General features: G+C 45.8%; 1 protein-coding gene and 3 non-coding genes across 6 annotated transcripts in view; 2 read left to right on the forward strand and 2 right to left on the reverse strand.

Moving 5' to 3' along the window:
- MPZL1 (myelin protein zero like 1) overlaps positions 1 to 12494 on the reverse strand; it is a 63063-nt gene extending 50569 nt beyond the window's left edge. For all 3 annotated transcript variants that reach the window (XR_009219875.1, XM_058540141.1, XM_058540140.1), the window contains exon 1: positions 12256 to 12494. Coding sequence is in view for 2 of the 3 variants with exons in the window: in XM_058540141.1 (XP_058396124.1) it covers positions 12256 to 12340 (85 nt within the window). In the remaining variant the exon portion in view is untranslated. The remainder of the gene's footprint in view (positions 1 to 12255) is intronic.
- Positions 5421 to 5524, forward strand: LOC131405040 (small nucleolar RNA U13). The gene has a single exon (XR_009219906.1). It is a non-coding gene; the product is annotated as a small nucleolar RNA U13 (small nucleolar RNA).
- A 4093-nt stretch (positions 12495 to 16587) lies between the features above and the next one.
- Positions 16588 to 16659, forward strand: TRNAP-AGG (transfer RNA proline (anticodon AGG)). The gene has a single exon. It is a non-coding gene; the product is annotated as a tRNA-Pro (tRNA).
- A 646-nt stretch (positions 16660 to 17305) lies between these two features.
- TRNAP-CGG (transfer RNA proline (anticodon CGG)) lies at positions 17306 to 17377 on the reverse strand. Its single transcript has one exon. It is a non-coding gene; the product is annotated as a tRNA-Pro (tRNA).
- Positions 17378 to 26410: the final 9033 nt, after the last annotated feature.

The following is a 26410-nucleotide window of genomic DNA, read 5'->3' on the forward strand; positions in this document are numbered from 1 at the left end:
GGAGGAGGGTGACTTAGCCAGTCCAGTGGGTCCGTCATTATATTCCCATCGGGGAGACAGGGGCGTTTCAGGCCATCATGGCTTGATGACCATAGCCATTGTGGTCACTCACCATCCACTGAGCTGATCCCATATTCCCTGGGCAATCTTGTGAGGATAGTCTGTTTTTGCATGGGGAGGAAAATGCACTAACAACCCAATCCACTGAGGCATTCTAGCCCTCCAGCATTTATAATGCTCACTGTAAGTTAATAAGCTGATATTGTGTTCTTACTGGATATCATGCCCTTGAGAGCTTGGTTAGATGGCTTCCCCCCTGAGCCACATCACTGTCAAATCCAGTGGCTAGACCACAAAGATGAGGTCTGACTACTCCCTGGATCTTGAGATCCCAAGTTCTGGGAGGACCTGTCTCCCTATTGTTACTCGCCCTCTGCTCTAATGTTTACAGTTCCCACATGCGGTTCAGTGCAACATTCACCTCATATCTGCCAAACTCTTACTATGCTCCAGGTATTGGGCTGAGTACTGGAGACCCAGAGATGAATGAGGCACACTTCCTGCACTGCAGAGACAACCATATGAGAGATCATTTTAGATAAAAGAGAGGAAGCTTAGAGCCCTACCTAGGGATATCTGCTAGATAAGATTACACTTGAGATGGGAAGACTTAATTGGGGTTAGCCAGGTAAATAAATAGGGAGAAGGAGAATCAGAAGGAAGAGTGAAAATGCCATACACAAAATCAGGGAGACAAAACAGTATATCATGCAGAAATGTTGCAAACAATCAATGATGTGCAAAGAAGGGGATGACAGATGATGAGGGCAGAACATACAAATCAAGCTAAGGATCTGAGCTTATCCTACAGATAGTGGGGAGGGAGGGAGGGTCTAGGCAGAAGAGTAGCACATTTAAGTCTGCCCGTGAGAGACCCCTCTGGCAACAGTTGGGAGGGTAGACCTCTAGGGAACATGACTAGCATTAGGGAGACCAGTTAGGAGGTTCTTGCGGTAATGTGGACTTAAAATGACTGGCACTTGTCCTAGCACAATGAGAAGGAAGGGGTGGAGTCAGAAACAGAAGGTAAATATTGGCAGGGCTCTGATTAAATCCACGGAGGTGGGAGGTGGGAAAGAAGGGTTCTAAGAGGATGCTCAAGTTTTCGTCTTGGGCGACTGAGTGAAAGGCAAATGGGACAGCAGGAAACAATGAGAACAAGGGCCAGTGGAGCAGAGGTGGAAGCACATTTTGGAAAGGAGAGATACACGGAGCTGAGTTTTGCAACATACAGAGTTTGAGATGCCTCTGGACATTCAAATAGATGTGGGCAGTGGGTAAGAGTCTGCAGTTCAGAAAAATGGAGATATATTTGAGAGTCGCCATTTATTCAACAAATATTTATTGAATGCCGATATTTGCTAGATATGGATTGTAGTAAAAAGAACAAAAATGGACAAGATCACCAAAGAGGAGCACATGGTGAGACTAGCAGAGTGCTGAGAGCAGAACCTAAGGAAAACCACTGTTGAGGAACAGGCAGAGGAGGAATGCTTAGAGCAGGCAGGGAAGAGAGAGGAGAATCAGAAGCAATGTCACAAAGGCAAAGGAGATAAGATCAGAGTGGTCAACAATGTCAAAGAAAGCAAAAAAGTCCAGAAAGAAAAGGCCTGAAACAGGTCAGTTGATTTGGCAATATCAGATGTCCTTTAGCAAAGTGTCAAATAGGTGAGAAGAGGCAGAAGTCAGAGAGCACTGACATGAGATATGAATCGGAAGGGCTAAAATAGAGATAGCAAAGAATAGATTTGTTTATGATCTGGGATATCAACAATTTGAGATTTCCACTAATGGCATATCTTTTATAACTCATTACTGGTATAATGGTTAATTTTATGTGTCAACTGAGCTGGGCCACTGGCTGGACCAATAATCTTTTGTTTCTATGCAGGTGTTTTTTGGATGAGAGTAACATGGAAACTAGGGGACTCTCAGTAAAGCAGATTACTCTCCATCATGTAGGTGGGCCTCATCCAATTAGTTGAAGGTATTAACAGAACAAAGACTGACCTCCCCTGAGAAAGAATTCCACCAGCAGACTGCCTTTGCATTTGAACTACAACGCTTCCATGAATCTCCAGCCTGTCAACCTACCCTGCAGATTTTAGACTTACCAAGCCTCCACAACTGTGTGAGGTATTTCCTTAAAATAAATAAATATCTATCTATCTATCTATCTATGTATCTATCTATCTATCTATCTATCTATACTCCTGGATCTGTTTCTCTGGAGAACCCTGACTAATAGAGATTTTGGTACCAAGAGTGGTTCTAGAAGAAAAGAATCTTATAAGGATGAGTTTTCTGAATGGGTCCTGGGGTTTCTGGAATTGGTTCTCTAATCTGATTAGATTTAAAGACACTAATGACTCTATTTCCAGTAGTAAAGAGAGCACTGACAGTCCATGGCATGATGTAGCAATAGAGATATGCAAAATATTACCAATGGATACTCCTAATCAAATATTTATAAAAAGCAAGGTTCTCGATGACCACGTATATAATACCTTTGAACATTTTTGTCAAACTAACCAGTATAATGATATTGGCTAATTGCTCCTAATGTCACTAGACAAAGTGAGGAAAGAAAAGGATGAGCTGAGGGATTTGAATTCCAGCTCAAAGTGCCACATACATGACCAGAAAACTTCTATGTCTACCCTGAAAGAGACCTCTATCTCCTATAGCTGGATTGTGGAAAACTAAACCTGGAATCTCATTTTGTGAGTGGCTGAATTACAAAAGAAATTGAATTCCCAACCTTGCAGGGTACCTACTATTAAAGTGAGGGCATTGATTGGGAAAGAATGGGGCCCTTCAAATTGGAATGGGGAAGTGTGGGAAGACCCTGATGAATTTAGGGACATTGAACTCCTAAATACTGATGAGTCTTCTCTGTCAGCAGAAGCAACTGCTCTACTCTCATCTGAAGAGATTAACCCTGCTTTGCCTGAGGAAACTTTAATGCCCTCCCCTGAGACAGCTGCCTTGAAAGACACTGCTGATTCTCCTCAGGACCCCATCCCCACCACTCCTCTTTGCTTCTAGACTTATAACGAGACTCAAGTCAGAGAAGGTCCTAAAGTGTGACTCATGAGAAGGTGTGCTACACTCAAAAAGAACTACTATTTTTCTAGTTTTTACAAACAGAAATCCAGGAAATATGTGTGGAAATGGATACTAAGGGTGTAGGATGACGGTGGAAGGAACATAAAGCTGGATCAGGCTGAATTTATTGATATGGGCCCACTAAACAGAGATTCTGCATTTAATGTTGCAACTCAAGAAGTTAGAAAGAGCTCTAACAGTTTGGTTCCTTGGCTGAAACATGGACCACAAGTGCTCTCTAGTAAACAAACCTAAATACAGAATACAGAAACCTGCCTTGGTTTACTGTAAAGGGAAGGATTCAAAGGCTTAGGGAAACGGGAACGTTAGAGTGGATTTGTCATTTAGGACCTCCTCACCCACACTGGGAAGGTCCAGAGGACACACCTTCCACCACGACTGTGAGAAATAAATTCGTGAGAGGAGCCCCAGCATCCCTGAAGAGCTCTGTGTTTGCCCTCCTCTGTAGGTCAGACCTTACAGTGGAAACTGCTGCCACTGAACTGGGAAACCTCAATGCAGCGGTAGTAATTGGATCTTGGAGTGGCAGGGGCCAAGCAGCAGCACACCACTGCCGAAGGCAAGGTGGGCATGGTTACCATAACGGAGCAGCGGGGCGGGGCAGCGATCGGAACAGTCTGACTCGCAGAGACCTATCATGTTGGCTAGCTGATCATGGCGTGACCCAGAAGTGAAAGAGACAGGCAGCCTACTAAATTCTTGCTTGATCTGTAGAAGCAGAAGAGTTTTCAGTCAAGTGAACAGAAGTCTAACCTGAATCATAAAAACAGCAAGTCACAGCCTCTCAATCAATTCCCAGACTTGAGCCAGTTTACAGACCTAGAATTCCTTGAATGAAGGGGAGGCTAGGTCCAAACTAGCATATATTAAGAAAGAAATTTGAATGAAGGAGTTTCAGTAGCAAGCCATTAGCTTTACGTACCAAAATATTTAAAGAACTAAACTGTATTTTGTAGTTCTTAGTATTTACAAGAGTAGAAGAAAATTTCAGAGATAAAATATTGTACAGACCTACTAGCTCTAACCAAAAAACCTTGGGGCCAGATGTGTTTCATAAGGTAGAATTTTTCGGATATTAAAAAATAACTACAGTGCATATACTATACATATTATATACCAGCCTCAGCAGGGTCTAGGGCAGCAACCATAATCAAACACATTAGTATTTCTGTAGTGAAATATCTGATTAGCCATACCAAGTGGGATCACGACTAGAAATAGCCTCTCATTAGTTCAGGTCGCATTTTGAGGCCAAAAGAGTTTGTATCAAACTGAGGAAAAACTTGCGGTTTTCAGAGCTTTTGAGATTTTGGAATCGCTGATAAGAGACTGTGGACCTACAACTTGAAATGAGAATGAGAAAACTCCCCTCAGCATTTTCTGTTCTGAAATCCCTATACTAGAGCCTGGTTACAAATCAGCATCACCTCTGCCTACTACAAACACATTCTCTAAGTTCTCTAGTGCATAGAGTTCAGCAGGCCTCACTGGGGTCTTCTACAGTTGCAGTCACTGGAAAAAAAAAGGAATTCAATTCCTAACAGCTGGAAGTGATCAAGACTCCAAGTCCCCAGTAGTTGAGAGACAAGGGCTGGAACTCCTGCCTGTGGCGGGCAGCAAGGCAGCAGGGCCACAGAACCTCTGCCAACGGGGCTGAGGGCCAGGGAAAGGCACGGGTGAGAAGCCTCTGGTTTGAACGCCCTCAGCCCGTTTGGACATCCTGTAGGCACGCCTGCCAGGAGTCTGACTGTGGAAGGATCTGCACAGCCTCCAGGGAAGAACTCGGGCCAAGAGAAGAGGGAAGGCTCAGCGGCTTGGTCCACATGTAGTGCCTCCTGATGAGGGCAAGGACCCGTCCTGAGCACAGCATGGTGTCAGACCCTGGGTTAAATGGATTCATCCTGTGTCCCAGCCAGAGGGAGCAGTAGAAGACTGAGAAGAACCTACAAGAACCACACCATTAAAAGTCCCCGAGGAGGGCCTGCCCGGTGGCGCAAGCGGTTAAGAGTGCACCCTCCGCTGCGGCGGCCCGGGGTTCGCAGGTGCGGATCCAGGGCACGCACCGACGCACCGCTTGTCCAGCCATGCTGTGGCGGCCTCCCATATAAAGTGGAGGAAGATGTCATGGATGTTAGCCCAGGGCCAGTCTTCCTCAGCAAAAAAAGAGGAGGATGGGCAGATGTTAGCACAGGGCTGATCTCCTCACACACACACAAAAAGTCCCTGAGGAGATGCTTTTGTAGTTCATAAGCATGATGATTGGGTGTTCACGCGGTTGTGTAAGATGTGTCCCCCACAAACCTTGTTGCCACGTCGGCACATTACCCCTCTGATGTGAAAAAAAAAAAGTCCCTGAGGAGCAGTCAGAGCACTGGGTGGCACAAACAGATTCTGCACTGTTAGTAAGGATGGCTTCAACACGGCAGCTTGGTCTCTCCATAGCGGAGTCAGCAGCATCAAGGCCTTGGGGTTCTTGGCACAAACATCACCACAAAGAGGAGGAAATTGGGGACACCCTGGGACAGTTAAATAACTGTCTGTAAACATTTATGACATCCTGGAAGCCTCCCCAAAAATGGTTAGAGACTTTGAAGGAGAAATTCTGTAACACAGCAGAGTAGTTGCAAGTATATGCTTGCAGTTTGAGTCCCAACTGTACTGTATATCACCTATGTGACCTTGGACAAGTTATACAACCATTCTGGTTCCCAGTTTCCTCATCTGTAAACTTAATAAAAATAATAATTATCACACAGAGTTGTAAAGAGTAGATGAGATAATGTATATAAATTGCTTAGCACATAGTAAGCACTCAATAAATGAGAGCAGAGCAAAAGAAATAACATGAACTTAGTTTTATGTCCAAATAACATTTTAGTCAACGACAGATCGGACATATGATGGTGGTCCCATAAGATTAGTACCATACAGGCTAGGTGTGTAGTAGGCTATACCATCTAGGTTTGTGTAAGCACACTCTATGATGTACGAAATCACCTAACTATGAGGCATGACTGGAGTTAAACCTAAGAACTGGGTACAATGTATCACAGTTGCTAGAAAACTATTTAAGCTACAGGCCCTGACAAAGATCAGAGGTATTACAAGGGATCACAATTTCTAAAGAGACTCTGAGTTTGGAAGAAAAAAATAAAAAGAATAAATTACTGAAGGAGAATTTATCAATGAAATCATCCTTCTGTTCTTGGATAAAAGCCTAATGGGACCAAGGGAAAATTATAAATGAATAAAAAATTTCAGCAGCCACATGCATTCAAAAAGATAATGAATAAATAGAAAGGCTTAAGGGCAAAGATATAAAGGTCCCAGGAGATAAATACAATTTCTCCATTCAGGCACCACGAATGATCACAAAGCCAACTGACCTCTGCCTTCTTATAGCAGCCAGAAGTCCAAGGACGTTGGTCTGGACTCTAGGGCATTGCTATTGCCAACCAAAATAAGAGTGGAAAATAAGAGTGGAAAAGGAAGAAAGGAATATCACTAAAGATATACAGGGACCAATAGCCATATGATACTTGAGACCTCGGAGATGCTTCTAGTTCTCCTAATAATTAAATTCCATTTGATGGGGGCTAAAGACCAAACTAATCTATAATGAATTCTGTGCCAAAGCAAACCATTTATTCTCTCTTTTAAAATGACACCAGTGGTCTTAGACAGCAAGATTAAAATCTTTGCAAGGTTTGAGTACACGTGAGATGCGCGTTCTACACAGAGAATTCAAATTCTCAGATAAAGGAGGCAACTTAAATAAAAACACCTTTGGACTCCAGTTAGAAGATTCTAATCATCCAGGAGAAATGTGATTGTGGCTGAACTAAATCAACCTCAGTGGAGATAAAAGGAATGCGATAAATATTTAGCAGGTAGACCAGCATTTACTAGATGGAGGAGAGGCAGCAGTATTTCTGAAAAACTGTATACATCAAGTTTTTCCCAATGAAATCACATTTTAAAAACTCAGTAGAAAAGATCAACCATTAATGAAATCCCACAATGTATCCTTTGTCAGTTTAAAAAATATCTATTTTGTGATGCAAATAAGTATTCTCTATTTTTGGGGGGCCGGCCCCGTGGCTTAGCGGTTAAGTGCGCGAGCTCCGCTACTGGCGGCCCGGGGTTCGGATCCCAGGCACACACCGACGCACGGCTTCTCCGGCCAAGCTGAGGCCACGTCCCACATACAGCAACTAGAAGGATGTGCAACTGACATACAACTATCTACTGGGGCTTTGGGGGGGGGTGGGAAAGGAGGAGGATTGGCAATAGATGTTAGCTCAGAGCCGGTCTTCCTCAGCAAAAAGAGGAGAATCAGCATGGATGTTAGCTCAGGGCTGATCTTCCTCACACACACAAAAAAAGTATTCTCTATTTTTTTAATTACTGCAAATTTTCATAATATGTGACTCATACTTTCTTAGAGGTGGTGAGTGTCGGGAATTTAACGTGTCCTTTGGTATTCACTGTTTATTTAAGTTGTGCATTCTGTCTGACATGTCCCACCAGAATCCAGGCTCCCTGCTGCATCCACAGGACCTGACACAGTGCCTGGCACCCAGTAGGCGTTCACTTAGTTGAATATTGAATAAAGACTTTGTGAAAACACAAATTTTCATTTTATGTACTTTTCCCATATATGTCTCTTTCACTTAATATTTGTCTGTATTTCTTCTTTATGCAGCATCTGAACCTAGTGAATATGCTGGAGTTATGGTAAAAACAAGTGGTAGAATATTAAAAAAAAAAAGACTAAGTTTTTGTTTTATTATCCCAACTGGTAAGTAAGTAAAAGGCTGAGGGAGTCAGTAATGAAATTTGGCACCTTTCAACTACCGAGTTAGTGTCTCAAGTCTAAATTTGGGCAACAAGCATCAGAAAATAGAAAAGTCCTATTGATAAAACACTTAGATGCTACAACAAACATGATAAAATAATTTAAATATATAATAACCAGTAATTCTAAAAAAACCTATAGTATTTAAAATAGTCGAAGAACGTTAATACATTCCATCTGAAGAAATGTGAAATGGTACTTACAGAGTGAAAATAATCAGATAATGCATAAAATCACACTTGGAAAAAACATTCCTTCTTTCAACAAATATTTATTGGGTACCTACTATGCACCAGGCTAAATCCTAACTACACGTTGCAAACTAACAAACTGTTATGAAGACATGCCTCATTGCCATTTAACAAATATTTATTAGTATCTATCCTATCCACCATGCTAAGTACTAGATACTTCTATAAACAAGATAGACACTATCTCTGTCCTAGATTCTAGTGAAGGAAAAAAGAGAAGAAAAACCAAATAGTTAGAAATTACAATAAGGAAATAAACGAAGGGCCAGGAAATGATAACAGGACACTCCTCTGGATAGGGTGGTTGGCGAAGACGTCTCTGAAGAAGTGGCATTTATGCCAAAGCCTCACTGACCTCATTGATGAAGATGAGCCAGCCTGGGCAGTTCTGGGGAAAAAGCATATCAGGCAGCAGGAACAGCAAGTGCAAAGGCCCTGAGGTGGGAATGTGTGTCAAAGAGCAGAAAGATGGCAGTGTGGCTTGAATACAGTCAGTGAGCGGAGTCAGGTGAAGTCAGAGAGCCAGGCAGAAACTAGATCACAGACAGCACTGTAGGCCATGGGGAGAAGTTGGGACTTCATTCTGAGTGCATTGGGAAGCCATTAAGAATATTTAACAATATAAGGGCGCGCGCTCCGCTGCTGGCGGCCCAGGTTCGGATCCAGGGCGCGGAGGGACGCACCGCTTCCCCGGCCATGCTGAGGCCACGTCCCACATACAGCAACTAGAGGGATGTGCAGCTATGACATACAACTATCTACTGGGGCTTTGGGGGAAAAAAATAAATAAATAAAATTAAAAAAAAAAAAGAATATTTAACAATAAAGTGTCAAGATCTGATTTGCATTTCTATAAAAATCATTCTTGTAGTTGTGTGGAGAATGGATTAAAAAGAGGCAAGATGGGAAAATGCGGAGACCACCTGGGAGGCTATCCCAGTAAAATAGGCAAGAAATGATAGTAATTTTGACTAAATGCTAAGAGTGGACCACTGATAGAAGAAAAGTAGGTGAATTCCAGAGGCATTTTGGAGACAGAAGAACTGACTGGATGGGGTGCAGGGATGAAAGATAGGGAGGAATCAAGGGTAGATACTAGGTTTCTGGGTTGAGCAATTAGATGGATGGTAGTGCCACTTACTGAAACAGGTGGTGCAAATTACTGAGATGTATTCTTCCTATACTGTGTGCTCATTCTAAGGGTTACCAAAGACATTCCAATTGCCAAATCAGTGAATCTTTATTGTATTCAACCTCTCTGCAGCTGACACTGTTAACCACTTCCTCTTCCTGAAAACTTCCTTCTCTCTTGGTTTCTAAGACACCACACTACTCTGGTTCTTCTCTGACTCATCCAGCCTCCTTCTCAAGTTCCATATACCCTGGGCGCTGTCCTCGGCCCTCTGCTATTTCCTTCAATACACTCTCCCTCCGTGACCTCATCCAAACAATCCGAAGCTTTAACTACTACCCACAAAAAGCCTCCCAAATTTGTCTTCCCAACCAGAACTTTCTCCTCATCTCCAGAACCTTCTAATCAACTGTCTTCTGCACATTTCGATTGGGATGTCTCAGCAGCATCTTAAACTTAACATATCCAAAAGTAACTTCATCATCTTCTTCCTCCAACACTCTTATTCTTTCATCCTATATTCCTCCTCTGTGAAAAGCCCCATTTTCCAAAAATATGCCCAGCTTCCCAAGCTCAAAACCTTAGGATCATCTTATACTCCTCTTTCAAGCCCACATCAAATCAATTTCCAAGCCCTATCAAATTTACTTTCTAACTAGCTCACCAATATGTCCTTTCTCCAGATCCCACTGCTTTAATGCAGGTCTTCATCACCCTCCTCTGGATTATGACACTAGACCTCCCGTTTCTTCAACACTCTAACCCACCCTTCACATCTCAATAGACGGAGAAATCCTTCTGGGGCTTCCCAAAGCTCTTAGGATAAAATCCAGTCTTTTGAATGGCAAAGAAGCTCCTTTGTGAGTTAGTGCCTCTGGCTGGCTCTCCTGTCTCAACTCCCACTATTTCTCTTATACACTCCAACCTCCACCACCCTGACCTACCAATAGGTTCATTCACGACACGTGGATACATGGTTTCTTCCCCCAATGCCTACTTAGCTTAAGCATCCCTTTCTCCAGAAGCCTGACCTTCGAGGTCTGAGATGATGACCCTTAGAGCTCTCACAGCACACCATTATCAAAAGACTTCTCATATGACTTATCACACTGTTTCTCCCACTGAACTGTAAATTACATGAGGGCAGGGACTATCCTGCCTAGAATACTTTCGGTGCTTAATACTTAAAAGGTGTTTAATAAATGTTTGCTGAATAACTGTGTCTGGATCAAACACAAGAAGGTTTTCTCTAAAACATGAACTGCTATGTACAGTATCCATGACCAGGAAAAGGCGACTTGGCAAGAAGAAACACTAGACAGTTTTCTAACATTAACACCAGGTGCTGACTGTCACATCAACATCCATCTTTCATTACTGAAGAGTTAGGTATGTCCAAGGTGTACCTAGGTTTATTCTGATGATCTTTTCATATTGGTATCCACTAATACTTAGTTTTTCAGTTCTGCTACTTTTAATACCCTGAGTTTAATTATGATTACCCTGACTGTTCTGTCCTCAATAGCAATGTTGGCCCTCTCATGCATAATCATTCTGCCTGAAGCACACAAGCTTTCTGATAAACCTTAGTTTTAGCTATTTCCTACTTGTTCACTTTAACACAAATATTACCACCATCAACAACAAAAACTCCACACATTTAATCTTTTTTTTCAGAAGAGACATTTATACAGAATGGATTATGTCTTATATATACAAAGTATATCTTCATCTGTCAACCTCCAGTGGGTGGAGGGGCTTTTACATCGATACTTTATAGCCCCTGGAATCAGTGGTTAAATGATATTTTCCCTGGTTCCAAAGATTACATTAAGGGCTTTTCCATGAAAGAAATTACTGAGTAAACTCGTGTTCAGATACTGTGATGCAACGGACATTTTGCTAAACAAAAGAAATGAAAAAGTCGACGTGGTTTCTTAGGAGTTGGCCCTGTTTATAACCATTACTTAACCACATTCTGAGACAGCAACAACTACTCTGCCTCCAAAAACACAAAAAAAGTCCTATGGCAGACACCACTTCAGATGTCCCTAAAAGAACTCATCCAATCCAATAAATCGAGTCCGAGGTTTACCTTAAGTTTGACCCACGAAACTTGGCAAGAAAAAAAAAAATGCGCCTAAAAAAAAAACCAAACAAACAAACAAAGAAAAGAAAAATGTGCTTTTTAATGTCCTATGTCTTGTCAAACTATGGTGACTATGTCGGGAATTATTACGGATGTGATCAAATTCTTTTAAGCCTGGTCATTCCAGTGGTATTCCCCGATCTTTGCATCCTAACCTAGAAGTAATGTAAATTTCTTGTTGGTGCTCTGCAGACCACAGAGTTGAGACAAGACGCCAGCACTCTTCTATCAGGGACGCTTAAAAAGTGCGTTGGAGAGCATTCAAAATGGCACTTACAAGGTAAAACAAAACATTCGCTTAAAACAGGGAAACAGAGCAACAAAGGCCCTACAAATGAAAAATCTGCACCCTTCCGCCAACTCCCAAAGGTGGAAAACGCCAGAACTGGTTCCTGAGCCAGAATCCCAGGCGGGCCCGGGCGACCAGAGTCGCCACGCGGAGCAGGCAGGAGACCCGGCGAGGGCGCAGTACGGCCGCCTGCTGGGCCCGCTCCCCCGAGATCCCCCCGGGAAGGGGCAGGTAGGGACTCCCCCCTCCTCCACACGCAGGATCCGGGAAGAAGAAAGGCTCCGCGCGCCCCGCCGGCTCGGCTCCCGGGCCCCGGAGGGCGCAGCCCGCGCCCCCTCCCCACGGCGGCGCCCCGCGCCCCGCCGCCCGCGCCCCGGCCTCACTCACACAGCCCGAGCGCCGCCGCCAGCACCGACCACAGCCAGCACGTGCGGTCTGGGGCAGCAATCACGGCCCCGGCGGGCGCTGCCATCGTCCTCCCGCTGCGGCCGCCGCGCCGCTGGGCCCCGGTGCCCTCTGCGGTTGGCTTGGTTCGCGGCAGGGGCTCCGGACTCGCCGCCGCCCGCGCCGGGGGCTCCTCCCCGCCGCGCTCCCCGCTCCGGGCCCCGCCGCCGCCAGCCCGACCTCTGCCCGGCCTGGGCCCCGCGCCGCCCGGCCGTCCGCTCATTGGCCTGCCCCGCGCGCCTGGGAAGGACGCGATTGGAAGGCACCGACTGTCCATCACCCCTCCTCGGGCGGGGCCCGCCTTCTGGGTCCCACCCAGCCTCCCTAACCCGGCGCTGGGCACCGGCCGGGGCGTCCAAGGCTGCCGCCGCCGAGGCCTCTGCCTGCGTGGCTGTCCCCTGTGTGTCCCGGCCGGCCCGACCGCCTGCCAGTGTCTCCTCTGCCTCTCCTAGGGTCCAGTCCCACCCACTTTTTCATTGTCTCTCCTCGCCGCGGCTCTTTGCCGGCTCTGCCCTCGCCCCTGCTTCAGCTCTTCTGCGTTTCTCTCAGCCTCACCTGAAGAAAAAGCAGTAATTCATTTACCGAAAAAAGAAAGAATGAAGGGCACGTTTGCGAGAGTCTGATTCAGTCGTCCAGATAGAACATCTACCCCTCGCCCTATCCGCAAGGCCTGTCCTTGGCGTGGACTGGAGAGTTCATGTGTTGCAGTTCCAGAAATTTACTTGCTTAAAAAGAAGTCTCCATCTTGCGTGAATCTCCTCCTAGGAGCCCTGCTTTTGGCTTAAGAAGGGTTGGGAACTGGGGACTCTTTCCTGCTACCTGGAAAACAGACGAATGGGCTTTTTGTTTGTTTTGCTTTTGCAAACTAAATGTCCCTCGATTTGTCAATAAAAATTGGGGTAGGGGAAGTTCCTCACCCTGAATCGAGTGGCTGAGCCTGCTCAACCTGGTTACCTTGGCCCAGAACAGTGTCTGCCGCTTACTGGTTTCCCAAGAAATACTGGAAAGTGTTTGGTAGGGTCCTTATGAGAATAGCCTACAAAAGGATGGGCGGAGGGACAGGAGTACGAGAAAGATGAGAGAGAAGGAAGAGAAGGAAAAATCCAGGTGGGAGGCCCCTAGAGTGAGGGAAGGAACACGTTTCAGGCAATTAGCACGAGACTGGGGGAAGAGGATGGTGAGAGAAGGGAAATGCAACCCCTCACTTCAGGGTGTTGTCTAAAGTCAATCTTATTAACGTCCTTCCTGAAGGCTTTGCTGTTTACCCTACTAGCCTTGTTACAGCAGACTCCTAATAATTACTTTAGCATCAGAGAGAGAAAACTGAAAAAGCATGACAGACCATTTTGCCCTATTTCTCTCAGCAGATCCTTATGAAGTGTGTCTGGAATGTAGTAGGTTGGAAAGGATACAAATGCCTTAAATGAGTAACTGCTCTGTGCTGTAGATGTAGAACCCCCAGACTTTACTCTTCAGGAGCACGTAGTCTACCAGTGTAGACAAACAAGTGCTGAACTAAAGTTTTAAAATGCTTGAAGAGACGAGCAAATAAAGGAGAAACCCGAGGCCAACAGGGACCGTGGTCCTCAACAACACATGCGTTGTTACACGCTTCTCCGCCGCCCGTGACGGACCTCAACACACATGCCTCCTCCTCTGAGAACCGCTGGCCCCAGAGGTGTCTGGGAAAGATGCAAGGAGGAGGTAGGTAGCTTTTGAGGTGGACCACAAAGGATGAATAGAGGTTCACCAGAAAGGAACAGCAAGAGCAAACTCAGAAACAGGAAAGCAGTACCAGGTGCAAGAAACAGCGGGAAATCCTGTGTGGTTTGGAACGTCGGGGGAGTGAGGGGAAGAGGGGAAAGAGAGAATGCTAGAAAGGTAGGCCGTGTTCCTATTTTGCAGAGCCTTGTCTTTATTCTGCAGGCATGAGGAGTGATGAGAGGGGAGTGACATGTTCAGGTCTGTGTTTTAAAAGGGTGACCACTGCAACAGACAAGCAAGCTACATCAGTTTCATTAACATTTCTGTAGAAAGAATGTCTTAATCCAGGAGAGGAAAAGATTTTTGAAAAATCTGAAAATTACAGTTCTAGTGTTTCTGGTGTCCCTGGGCTCAGAGGCACCAAATTCAGCGAACAAGAGTAATGGCGCGGGCGGGGGGGGGGGGGGCAGCCCCGTGGCTTGGCAGTTGGGTGCCGGCGCTCCACCACTGGCGGCGGGTGTTCGGATCCCGGGCGCGCACCGACGCGCCGCTTGTCTGGCCCTGCTGAGGCCGCGTCCCACACACAGCAACTAGAAGGCTGTGCAACTATGACATACGACTATCTACTGGGGCTTTGGGGGGAAAAAAAGGGGAGGGGGATTGGCAATGGATGTTGGCTCAGGGCAGGTCTTCCTCAGCAGAAAGAGAAGGATTGACATGGATGTTAGCTCAGGGCTGATCTTCCTCACAAAAAAGAAAAGAAAAGAAAGAGTAATGGGGGTCCTTAGAGAGGAGGTGCTAATTGTGGTAGGGGAAGGATATGTCACCAGGCTTCTTCATTCACTGTGACCGATAAAATGTTCCTCCAGATCCTCTGTCTCCCTGTGCCCTGCAACCATCTATGTACTACTTCTGCTTCACAGAGACGGGCAAGGGAAGGATGTGCCCTGGAGAGGGGTGTCGGCATTCCTCTGACCAGGATAGAAAGATTTCTCACTGGGAGTTAGGCAGTTGATATCCTGAGTTTTGTTACTGTCAGTCTTCCTGCATCATTGTCGTGAGGGGCAAATGAGATACTCTAGTGGAGCCTGCAAAGTAAAAGACAAACTCTTTTTCAATCACTAGAGAGAAGTAGGAGTAAGGGGGCAAAAAACCCGAAAGTGATAATAACTATAGTAAATTCAGGTGGCAAAGGAGAGCATAGAGACCTTAGTAACAGTAGAGACTGAGGTTTTCGGAAATCTGAAATGGTTACATTATTTTACCTAACAAGTTATATTTTGTAGTGTCCTCATTCTCAGGAGAAATATAAACTTTTTAAGTGTCCAGGGGACTTTTTGTTCTAACTAAGTTTTGATGGATAAACTATTCTGGCATCTAGAACTAATTAACATTTTGAAGCGTGTTCTTATGCTTATCCTCCTTGCCTTAAGCACTAAGAAGAACTGAAGATTCAAGTTAGGACAGTTTCAAATAAAACAAAGAGGGTGGAGACTGAACGCTAGAGTCCCAAAACTATAATTTACTGGTGTCAAACCATAGGAAGAAAGTTGACAATTCAGTGTCCGGCACATAATGCTTCTAAATGTTTGTTGAATGAATGAGCAATCAAACAAATGAATAAACTGATGAATGAATGGTTTATAAATAGGTCTATCTAGGATAGTGACCCTGTCTATTTGTTGTTTCTTATCTGCTTAATTATTTGCTAGAGTGATAATTCGCAATTACTGATTGTCCAAGTACCAAAATTTGTATTGTTAAGGAATTTGGGACAAATTGCAGTCCTTCAGCGGTTATTCATCGAGTGCCAGCTTTGCTAGTGTAAGCCTCAATACTAAATGTTTACGAATTTAAAATATAGTAAAGAAGCCATGCCTTCTTTATCTAATTAAAGATATTTGGACAATTGGGCACCAAGTATACAACTGGTTAGCCAATTCTACAGCAAAATTCAATGTTGGTGTTGGTGTCTTGTCCTCCAATAAATTATGATTAGAGGAGACAAGACTGCAACCCAATTATGTATCACATTCAACTGGTTTTAATATGTTAAAGAATCTTTTTCTGGGAAGGTTAGAGTTTGGGATTTATCCAAAAGGAAAGAGGTTTTCCAACCGAAGAAAACACTTTGAGTAAAAACAGAGATGGGAATTCACAAGGCGGGAAAAGCAATGCTTTGAACACTAGCATAAAAGGTATAGGCAAGAAAACGACAATTTTACTGTTGTTGGAAGCGCAACATCCAGAACTCGTACGGGAGAGTTTGGAATCCGTCTGCCACTGGGACAGTGCCACCACACACTCATTGCAATTTATTAGCCATGAATATACATAGAATTATGGTTTTCGAAATAAGAGGTAAATATTACACTGGCAATTACACCGTTGTCTTCATCTGTGTTACTGATTTTCAAAGATAAAAAGAGAAAAGAAAGAAAATCGAACACTTTAACGGTAGAACATAAAAACAGCTCAAGGATATAGACACAATGCTTGAATAACCACTCGGGGGCGCGGGTGGTTTAGCTGCACTTTCCTTTAGTATAGTAGGCGGCGGTTTATTACGTCGGCTCGTTGGTCTAGGGGTATGATTCTCGCTTAGGGTGCGAGAGGTCCCGGGTTCAAATCCCGGACGAGCCCTGTTTTCCTTACTAATAATGAGTTAATTTTAGATCATTGAATATAATAAATACATGTTGGTGCGAAACTCAAAATTAAGACTTTTTGAACTTAGAACACACTTTACATTCAAATAGCGTTAAAAGACGTAAGGTGAGAACGTAGATATTTTCTAACATTGTAATGCTCTGAAAACTCCGTCCCCACCGCTGCCGGTTCCACAGGCGAGCGCGTGTGTCAGGGACGCGGAGTTCATCCTCTGTGGCCTCCAGGCGTGGTTTAAACGTGCCCACGCCCGCGCACGTTCGCCGGCAGAGCGGGGCTGGGGATCGGCCGGAGGGGGCGGCGCGCCCCTTCACCCGGGGACCCGCGAATCCATGCACACGTTTGGAGGCGCTGGAGGGGCGTTAGGGCTCGCACGAGGCGTCTCTCTTTTCCAAGCACGTGTGTTTTAAAGGGTAAAGCAATTTTCATGCCTTGCTCTCCGACGTACAGTAACCATATGTTGTACGAATCGATCTCATTCGGTCCCTTGCTTCGCAAATAAGAGGATCAACATTCGAGCTCACGCGACCAGAGTAATAGTTTCATGTAAGCTTCTAAAGGGGCGGTGTGAGGAAAAAATCACTTTTTTTCATTTAAGGTGTAGAGAAATAAAGAAAAGCCTGGGCTCGTCCGGGATTTGAACCCGGGACCTCTCGCACCCGAAGCGAGAATCATACCCCTAGACCAACGAGCCGCTCTCAGCAGCTGCGCTCCCGGCGCCTCCCTTCAGCTTCACCTCGTCCCGCGCGGCATTCCTGGCCGACCCTGGCCAGCGACCCTTCCCTTACTGCCGGGGCCTCTCCCTGTCCCGGTCTCGGGTCTAGAGCCCTGCTCGCCACGCGGAGGGGACGCGGGAGCGGACGCGCCATTTGCGCAGCGCGGCCGCTGTATCACCCAGCGCTCGGGCTCCGCGCCTCGGCCTGCGGCGCGGCACACGCTCCAGGAGGCCGCGGTCCCCGAGCCGGGATCGCCCTCGGCACTCGCGGCCCGGCGCCGGGAGCCCGGGCTAGGGAGGCGCGGGGCAGGGCCCCTCGGACGCGGCGCGCACCCGTCTGGGGGCGCCAGTGTTCGCCCCTGGCGGGGAGCTCCGCCACCCTGCGCTCAGACCACCGACAGTGCGCTCCGGCGGGTGCGCGCGCCCAGCCCCAGCCCCGCGCCCGCCGCCCGGCCACGCTCGCGGGTGCACGGTCGGTGACCGACGGCGGGAAGAGCCGGCGGGAGACGGGCAGGGATGCACTTTATCCCTGCTGGGAGGGAGTGACGGGGCGAAGGAATCCCAAAAGAGAGTGTTAACAGCCAACTTTTTTCGAACGTTGGTTGTGGGATCATGCACTCTTTTAAGGGCTTTGCACGCATTGAACTCACTGGATATCCATAACGATCTACCCTTTAGGTACTACTGTTATCCCAATTTTGCAATGAGGAAGTTCAGGCCCGGAGATGTGAAGTAGCTTACTTAAGGCCACACCTCGAGGAAGTGGTGGCGCCGGTATTGGAACTACCGAGATCCTGACAGGTGGAGTGAAGGGGGAGAAGGCATGAAAGAGGCTAGGGAGGGAGGGAGCAGAGTCGGGTGTCTCGGTAGCTTGGAGGAGGGGAGAGGGCAGCGGCAGTGGGATGGACCTTCGCTCTGGCATCCCGCCTCCCCGCCTCGCGTCCCCGCCGCACAGAGCCGAGCCACCCTCAGGCCCTCCGCTGGGTGGAGCGGGAGTGCCGGGTCTCGGCGTGCACGGTTTCCGGGCCCGGGTCTCCGGCTAGCCTTGCTTGCTTTCGGCTTGCGCGCCTCCTTCTTCCTCACCCTCCACCTCCTTGCGGTTTGTGGTCGGGTTGCAGAGGCTCCTCATTTCCGAAGCCCTCCTCCGTTCTTCAGCTACCTTTAATTCCTGGTAAATGGAATCCGTTGCTCTGTGGCCTGGTCAGACAGCGCTCCGAGGGCCCAGGTGTGTTTTGCCCTCTCGCCTTTTGAGAGCTTCCCACTTGCACCCACTTCTCTGCTCGTCATCTCCTCCTCCCTCCCTTCCTCCTAAGGCCGTGGGCACGTGGGTGCCACTTAACGCTAGAAGGTCAGGACCAGAGCTCGTGCCCTTGGGAGTGTGACAGGGAAATACAAGTGAAAACACCTCAAAACAAAGAGCAAAAGCTGAAAAACCGTTTTATAACGGGTTCTGGCCACATGGAGCTCCCGGAGCCCTGCTGCTCCCCGGGTAGGGGACTTGCCTCAGGTGGGCAGCTCCAAGTCCTCTGTTTGCTTTGATCGCAGGTAAAGATTTTACTGAAACCCCTCCTTCTTGTGTGAGACCGCTTTTCTTCCTCCTACTGAGCTAAGGTTTGAGAGCTGGATGTTGCTTTTAACTCACTCTTCTGTAGTTTGAGGATGGCTTCAGGAGTGAGGGTGGGGAGAAGGAGCTCTCACCTGGGTGAGTCCTGGACAATCTAGGTTCTTCTCCGCTTTGCGACTGTGCCTTCGGTAGGGCGCACTCTGCCCTGCCCGACTGTCTCCCACTCCTGGGATTCCCTCCACCCACCAGGGTGCCATGAAAGATGGCAAGGCTGGACACCTTTCCTACCTTTGCCCGTGCCCACCCTCAAGGTTTGTGTTGTTAGTTGTTTTTTAATTTCCCCCACCTGCTTTCCTATCCCTTTAAGCTGTTTGTGATCTCATACTATACCATCAAGATAATATAGAGTAATTCTCTTAATTATTCTTCTATCGTATGATAAATAAGTGGTGTCTAACAATTCGTTGATTTGTTTGATTGACTCATTCGTGTGTCTACTTACTCCATGTTCTACATGATTTCCTTAGGCCGTACTCCCAGAGCTGGCATGGTCAAAAGGGATGACCACTTTTATGGCTCTCCTGCAATCCATGCCAATGAGCTTGGCTTGGCTGGTTAGCAAGTAAGATGGAAACTGATGTGGAAGAAGCAGACCGGTGGCTCTCAGAGACCTTTGAAACTCGTGATTCAATCTTTTAATTTCATTTAAGGGATTTGGTGGCATCAAAGCTTTTGAGAATGGTGGTAATCTTAAAAGTATTGTTAAGTTTATTTAGTTAGTTAGTTAGTGTGTTTGTGTGTGTGTGAGGAAGATCAGCCCTGAGCTAACATCCATGCTAATCCTCCTCTTTTTGTTGAGGAAGACTGGCCCTGAGCTAACATCTGTGCCCATCTTCCTCCACTTTATATGGGATGCCGCCACAGCATGGCCTGACACGCGGTGTGTCGGTGCGTGCTGAGGATCCGAACCGGGTCACCAGGAGTGGAGCATGCGCACTTAACCGCTACACCACAGGGCTGGCCCCTAAAAGTGTTATTAAACATAACAATTTTGACTTAGGGTCAGATGCATGAGGGCGAAGGTGAAATTAGAAAGAGAAGGTCCGTTAGGAGATGATTAGAATAACTCTGGGATGATGTCACAGTTGATGCCTTGAAACTATGAATGGCTTTTTAAATCACTTATAGTGGGGGATTAGTGACTTTTTATAACTAATATTTGCTTGCCACTGAATTCTGACCCAATTTAGACTTAAGTGGTGCAGACTTGGCTCTGACTTGGAATGGTCAGTCCTTGGAAGTGAGAGTACAATTTAATCATGTAGGTCCAACATTCAAAGGAGTTACCTTCCAGCTAACTTGGCATGCAGGACTGTGTGCTGAGCCTCATTTGCTGCCTGTGGGGTTAGGCACACATGGGCCATGGCAGTTGTCAGAGCTGGTAGATTTGCTTCACCCGCTGCAAACCATGTCCTGATGCAAACAGAAACTTGGATCTCATAGAACATTCGTGTCTTCTTCCAGTCTCCGGTCCAGTATCCTACAATGGCTTCAGCTACATTTTACTGAAAACATTTCTATGTGGTTTCCCTGAATGATCCTTCTTTTGAGGTTTATCCCATGCCTCCCTCTGAATTTTGCAATCCCTGAATCAAGAATGAATTTTTGGAGTTGCCTCAGCCCTTTCATTTTTCATTCAAAAATTTTAAGTTTTAGGGCTGGCCTGGTGGCATAGTGGTTAATTAACTTCACATGCTCCACTTTGACGGCCCAGGGTTCACAGGTTCGGATCCTGGGCGCAGACCCACGCACCACTTATCAAGCCATGCTGTGGCAGGCGTCCCATGTATAAAGTAGAGGAAGATGGGCACAGATGTTAGCCCAGGGCCAATCTTCCTCAGCAAAAAGAGGAGAATTGGCAATGAATGTTAGCTCAGGGCTAATCTTCCTCACCAAAAAACCCAAAAAATTTTAAGTTTTGATAGTGGCTGAGGTCATAAAGGTGATAGGAATCTAAGGTCTGGATTGTGAAAAGAACTGCTTTCCACCAGAACACTTTCATTTCCACTGGGGAATCTTATTACTCCTCTGTTTTATACAGATTTGGTCTTTCTCTGAATCTTATTGGGTGAATCGAAGAGGACAAAAGCCTAGTTTTCACTTTTTTTTTTTTTTTTTGTGGGGAAGACCAGCCCTGAGCTAACATCTATTGCCAATTCTCCTCCTTTTTTTTCTGTTTTTTTTTCCCCAAAGCCCCAGTAGATAGTTGTAGGTCATAGTTGCACATCCTTCTAGTTGCTGTATGTGGGTCGCTGCCTCAGCATGGCTGGACAAGTGGTGCATCGGTGTGCGCCTGGGATCCGCAGCCCGGCCGCCTGTAGCAGAGCATGCGCACTTCACCGCTAAGCCATGGGGCCGGCCCCAAAAGTGTAGTTTTCATGATCAAAATTGTGACTGTTTATGAAGACATGCTCATGATAGTATGTTACAAAAAAAGAATGATACACAATTACATATAGTAAGATCCCAGTTTTGTAACAACCAAGAATTAAAAACAAAACATATATACATGCATTAAAAAACTAGAAGAATATATTAACACTATTTATGTCTAGGTAGTGGAATTATGAATAATTTTTTATTTACTTAAAATTTTTTTCTTTTTCTCCACAACTTTGCTAAAATAAAGATGTATTGTTTTTATAAAGAGGAAAAAAAGGATGATTAACATATCTAAATCACAAGAAAACAGTGTTGTTAAAACTATGTGTTTCCTTGTGCTTGGTGGAATGAAAAGAGACACAGAGTTGGAGGCAATGCAAAGCAGCCCCTTTTGCGCTTTCCCATCTCAGCTCCTTCCAGAGGTCGTCAACAAGGCTGTTACTGTCACTCCTGAGGGCCAGGTGCAGCCTTGATGGGGAAGTGCTTGGCACCATCCAGCACCCATGGGTTCCATAGATAGTCCAACAGTAGTGACTAGTGTTGGGGGTCCTATTATTTTCTTGGTGGGGAATGAGTATCTGCTTCTTGAGTACCAACCATATAATCATTCTAGAATCTTATTTCTGAATGCTGGTTAAAGTGGAATTCAGTCCACTCATTCTTTAAAACAGAAGCGGTTGATAAGTGTGATAATTGACACTACAAGTTTGCCCGAGTTTGAGTAATGCTCTCAAATTTTATGTAAAACTGCTCCATGAAGGGCCATAGTCATTACTTACAGGAGTACCCCAGAGGGAGGCAGGGATCCTAGCCCATTTGGGTCTCTTCCTGCTGCATCCTGCTTCCCTCATAGCATCTCCCTGGCTATGCCAGGACCAGGGTGTTGCAGCTCCTGTGGAGAAGCCCACAACTTTCCAGAATTAGCGGGAGGAGTCAGAAGTCTCTTTGCTCCTCTTTTTGAGGTGGGTGGTTTTACCCTTGTGGCTCCCTTTTCACCACGAAGCACATAACATATTCACCATCCCCTCCTCCTCTGAGGGGTCTCAAAGAAACTGTGGTTCTTTGACCACACAGGGGCCTCTCCAGAATTCCCATCGCTCTCCTGGGATTTGAGGGCAGAACTGCAATAATGGTCTTCTCAGCATCCATAGCCACTCTGGTCCGGACATCACTGGGCTGAATGGGAGCCTGGGTTACCCCAAGGAAGATTGGGAAGTCAGAAAAGTGTGTCTCCTGCCCCTAGACTTCTGTGCACTTTGCTCTTCTTTTTCAACCACCTCTGGGAAGGGTTTTAAGAACCCACTGAATGCGAGGTGTGATGATGAAGGAGGCGTAAAATATTACCTCCCTCAGAAGTATTTGCATTTTGATTGGGAAGGAAGACTGAAGCTAGCAGAATCAGTTGCTTCTTATGACATTTCAAGCATCTTTTATCAAATAAGTGAAGTGTTGGGCAGCAATGAATGTTGAAAATAATCCTAGTCCAGCTCTGACATCAGTTCAGTCATTCATTATGTAACACACTGATTGAGCACCCACAGGCGTGTGCACAATGAAGAACAGCACAGACTCTGCCTTTGCCCTCATGGAGCTCAGGTAGCTCAGGACACAGCAATACGTTATTGCACAAAATAATGCGACTGCTTTTCTTGGGGAGTTTATGAAAACTAATTCCGTTTTATTCGAGTAGCACTTGAATTTTGCTCAGTGCTCTTGACATCTTGATAAGCCACCTGGCCATGCATCATATGGAGACATTCTGTTCATACTATTTTTACCTGACCCATGGAGAACAAAGTTGACAAAAACTAGTTGGGGTCAAACAAAATTTAATTTTTTAGCAAACAATGGATAGTAGTTTGGTTTCAGATATTGCCCTGTTGGAGACATCTGTTGTGCTTTCGCCTACCCAGCATCATTTCTTTTGGTAACAGCACCCTGACGTCACCTTGAGGCACCCCGTTGTTCCCATTCACAGTCCTTGCAGGTTGCACAGGATTGACTTTCCGAGCCCCTGGCTCCAGGAGAGGGCAGATGATCTGGGACCAGCCGATCTGATCTCTTGGTCATAACAACTGGGTCAGCTATGGACACATGATCCACAAGGGGCCTATAGAAAACCTTCGCAATTTTTTCCCCATAGTTCTTGGAACAGAATAAGCTCTTTCCACTGGGTTTGCAGGCTGGAAAGAGCCTGCTTGAGAATATGGCCAACAATGAGGAAAGCAAAGTCAGTAACAGAGAGAGATTTCTAACATTGCTTGAGTGATTGTATTTAGGTCCATCCATGGATTTTTAATTTATATTATTCAGTCTATAGGTAAATAGAGAGAGATTCCTGGATCTAGTTCTGTCTTTCATCAGCCAGCTTGAATTGGGTTCCTTTCATCAGCAGCTGAAGGTCTTCCTTCATTCAACTGTATTAAATGTTTACACTTCAAGAGGACTTCATCAAAAGAAGATGATGAACTGGTTGCCTGTCCACTCATTTATTCCTTTATTTGACATGAGTTTATTGAGTGTCTAGCCCACTGGTCACAAGCCAAAACCAGTGTGGCAAACTGGGCTTTGTTCAGAGTGACCTCAGTGAGGAGAGGGGTGTTCTGAGGCCCCATGGCCTCTCGTAGTCATCTGGTTACCTAGTTCCACATACAGCTGAAACAGCACCATAGCCCCCTTTTAAACATGGGCATATCCCTTTAAAGCATCCCTAAAGTTTTTTTCTTGCTCCCTCTCTGGAGAAAGGAAGGACACAGTTTAAAATTCAAGCTAAACTACAGGGTAGTGGAAGAATGATTCTGACGCCTCTCTTTAGCCTGTAGCTGCGAAGAATCCGTGTTTTCTTCCAAGCCTGGTAAGGAGGCTGGCCTGGCGATGACCTTGTGCTACCTAAGACCAAATGGGTTTCTTTACTCCCCAGTATTAGCCATGTGAATGCAACACCTAATCACGGTCGCCTCCAGAAAGGAGACCTATACACAGCCAGGCTGCAGCACCCCGGGACGGTCCCTGTGCTTCAAGAATTCCCTGCCAAGAGCCCCCAGCGCTGACGATCCCTGGGAATGGGGCCTCTGCATTTCACAAAATAGATCAAATAAGGTGCCTAATGGGGAACTAGGGGAGATAGAAAGGTATTCTGACACCATCAAGCATGCTCCTTCAGCATCACATTCTTGTCATTTGTTTTTTCTGAGGAAGATCAGCCCTGAGCAAACATCCATGCCAATTCTCCCCTCCCCTTTTTTTTTTTTGTGGAGGAAGATTGGCCCTGAGCTAACATCCGTGCCCATCCTCCTCTACTTTATGTGGGACGCCACCACAGCATGGCCTGACGAGCGGTGCATCAGTGCACACCCTGGATCCGAACCCGGGCCCGCATTCTTGTCATTTTCTATTGCTCCTTTCTCATCTGCTACTCTAAGGTATAGACCCTAGAGAAAAAAAACAGAGTTTTATTTTCACATCTACATCTCATGCTTCCATTCCTTTTTCAAGTAAGGGAAAGTGGCCGATTTCCCCATTTCATCACACACCCTCACAATCATGCACACATTCACAAAACTCTTGCCTGGATATGTATGTGTGTATAAACAACCCAAAGACATATATAAATAAAACCATGTATTGTTTAGGGGGGCATACGTCTCTGTAGACAGACAGATAGGTAGATAGATGATAGATAGATGGACAGATGATAGATAGATAGGTGATAGATAGATAGATATACATTATATAGACCTCAAAATAACTGACACATATGTATCTCCCAAATCCTGCTAAAATACAAAGCTTATTATAACATTGGGCTTGACTAGGTTACAAGTTATAGAAGATGCATTATATTTAAAAATAGTTTTGAAAAAATATATATCCCAAATATTAACACTATCCTGGAGTTAGGAAAACTGTAAATGGGATAAGAAAATTGAGGTACCAGTGGTGACATAAGGTCTTTTAGTCGAGGAGACAATTTTCCAAAGTCAGGGTAGGGTGTGGTCTAACAGACTTCCATCAAAACACCTGCTCCACCTACCAAACCAGCCCAAGGAGACACTGAAATACTCAAATCTGAATAAAGACCAACGCTCAAGAGTAAACATTTATTTGGATTAACATCTTTCAGCAGGAGTGCATGAAGAGGGGACAGGACATGAGTCAAGGAATGGGAGTCAGGAGGCCTGTTCTCTGCAAAGCCTCCTGCACTCTCCAAACATAACATTAAAGCACAGGCCGTCCAGTGAGAGCAGACTGAAGACCCCAACCCACTCCTGAGTCGGGAAGGAGAGCCTGGGCTTCTATCAAGAACAGCTGCCCAGGGGAGCTAGGCAGGAGGTTTGCATTATGTAGCTTGCACATCACAGCACTCAAAGCACCTCCCAGGAAATTTCTAATCCATGCTCAAGGGCCAGCTTCTGGAGGTGCAAACTCCTCCTCCATCTCACAGGATGAAGCAGAGGGCAGGCATTGTCCAGGTACCACTGCTCTGCTTTCAGGATGAGGAAATGCAGCACGGAGCTGTGAAACCTCCTGACAGTCTGCCTCTCCCTGGGAGTTGCTCCCTGCCTCCTCCTCTCCCTCCTTAGCAGAGGGGGTGACCTGAGCCGGCCCCCTCCCACGGTAGTCATGAACAAGAAAACTACAGGATGAAAAGCTCCTGTTGCTGGAACAGACGCATATGTTTCAATAATTATCTCTTCTAGTCCAATGTTTTAAAAGTTGGTTGGCCAGTTCAAATTTGGACCAAGCTGAAAGGTTGCCTTGGAGTCTTGATACAATTTAAGGTCTTCTGTACCTTATAGGATTTATATTTTCAGCAATACTATTTTCTCTTGTTTCTAGCCACCTGAAATTGGTTTTTACTTACATTTGAGAATGGTAAAAACTTTAGAACAGTAAAAAGGCTAGCACTTGACACAAACAAAATCTGATAAGCTAAATCAGAGTCCAGTGCCAAGGTCAGCTGCAGGGATGGATGGGTGCGCATAGATAGATAGATAGATAGATAG

Source organism: Diceros bicornis, chromosome 4 (assembly GCF_020826845.1).
Source record: "Diceros bicornis minor isolate mBicDic1 chromosome 4, mDicBic1.mat.cur, whole genome shotgun sequence".
Lineage (NCBI taxonomy): Eukaryota > Metazoa > Chordata > Mammalia > Perissodactyla > Rhinocerotidae > Diceros > Diceros bicornis.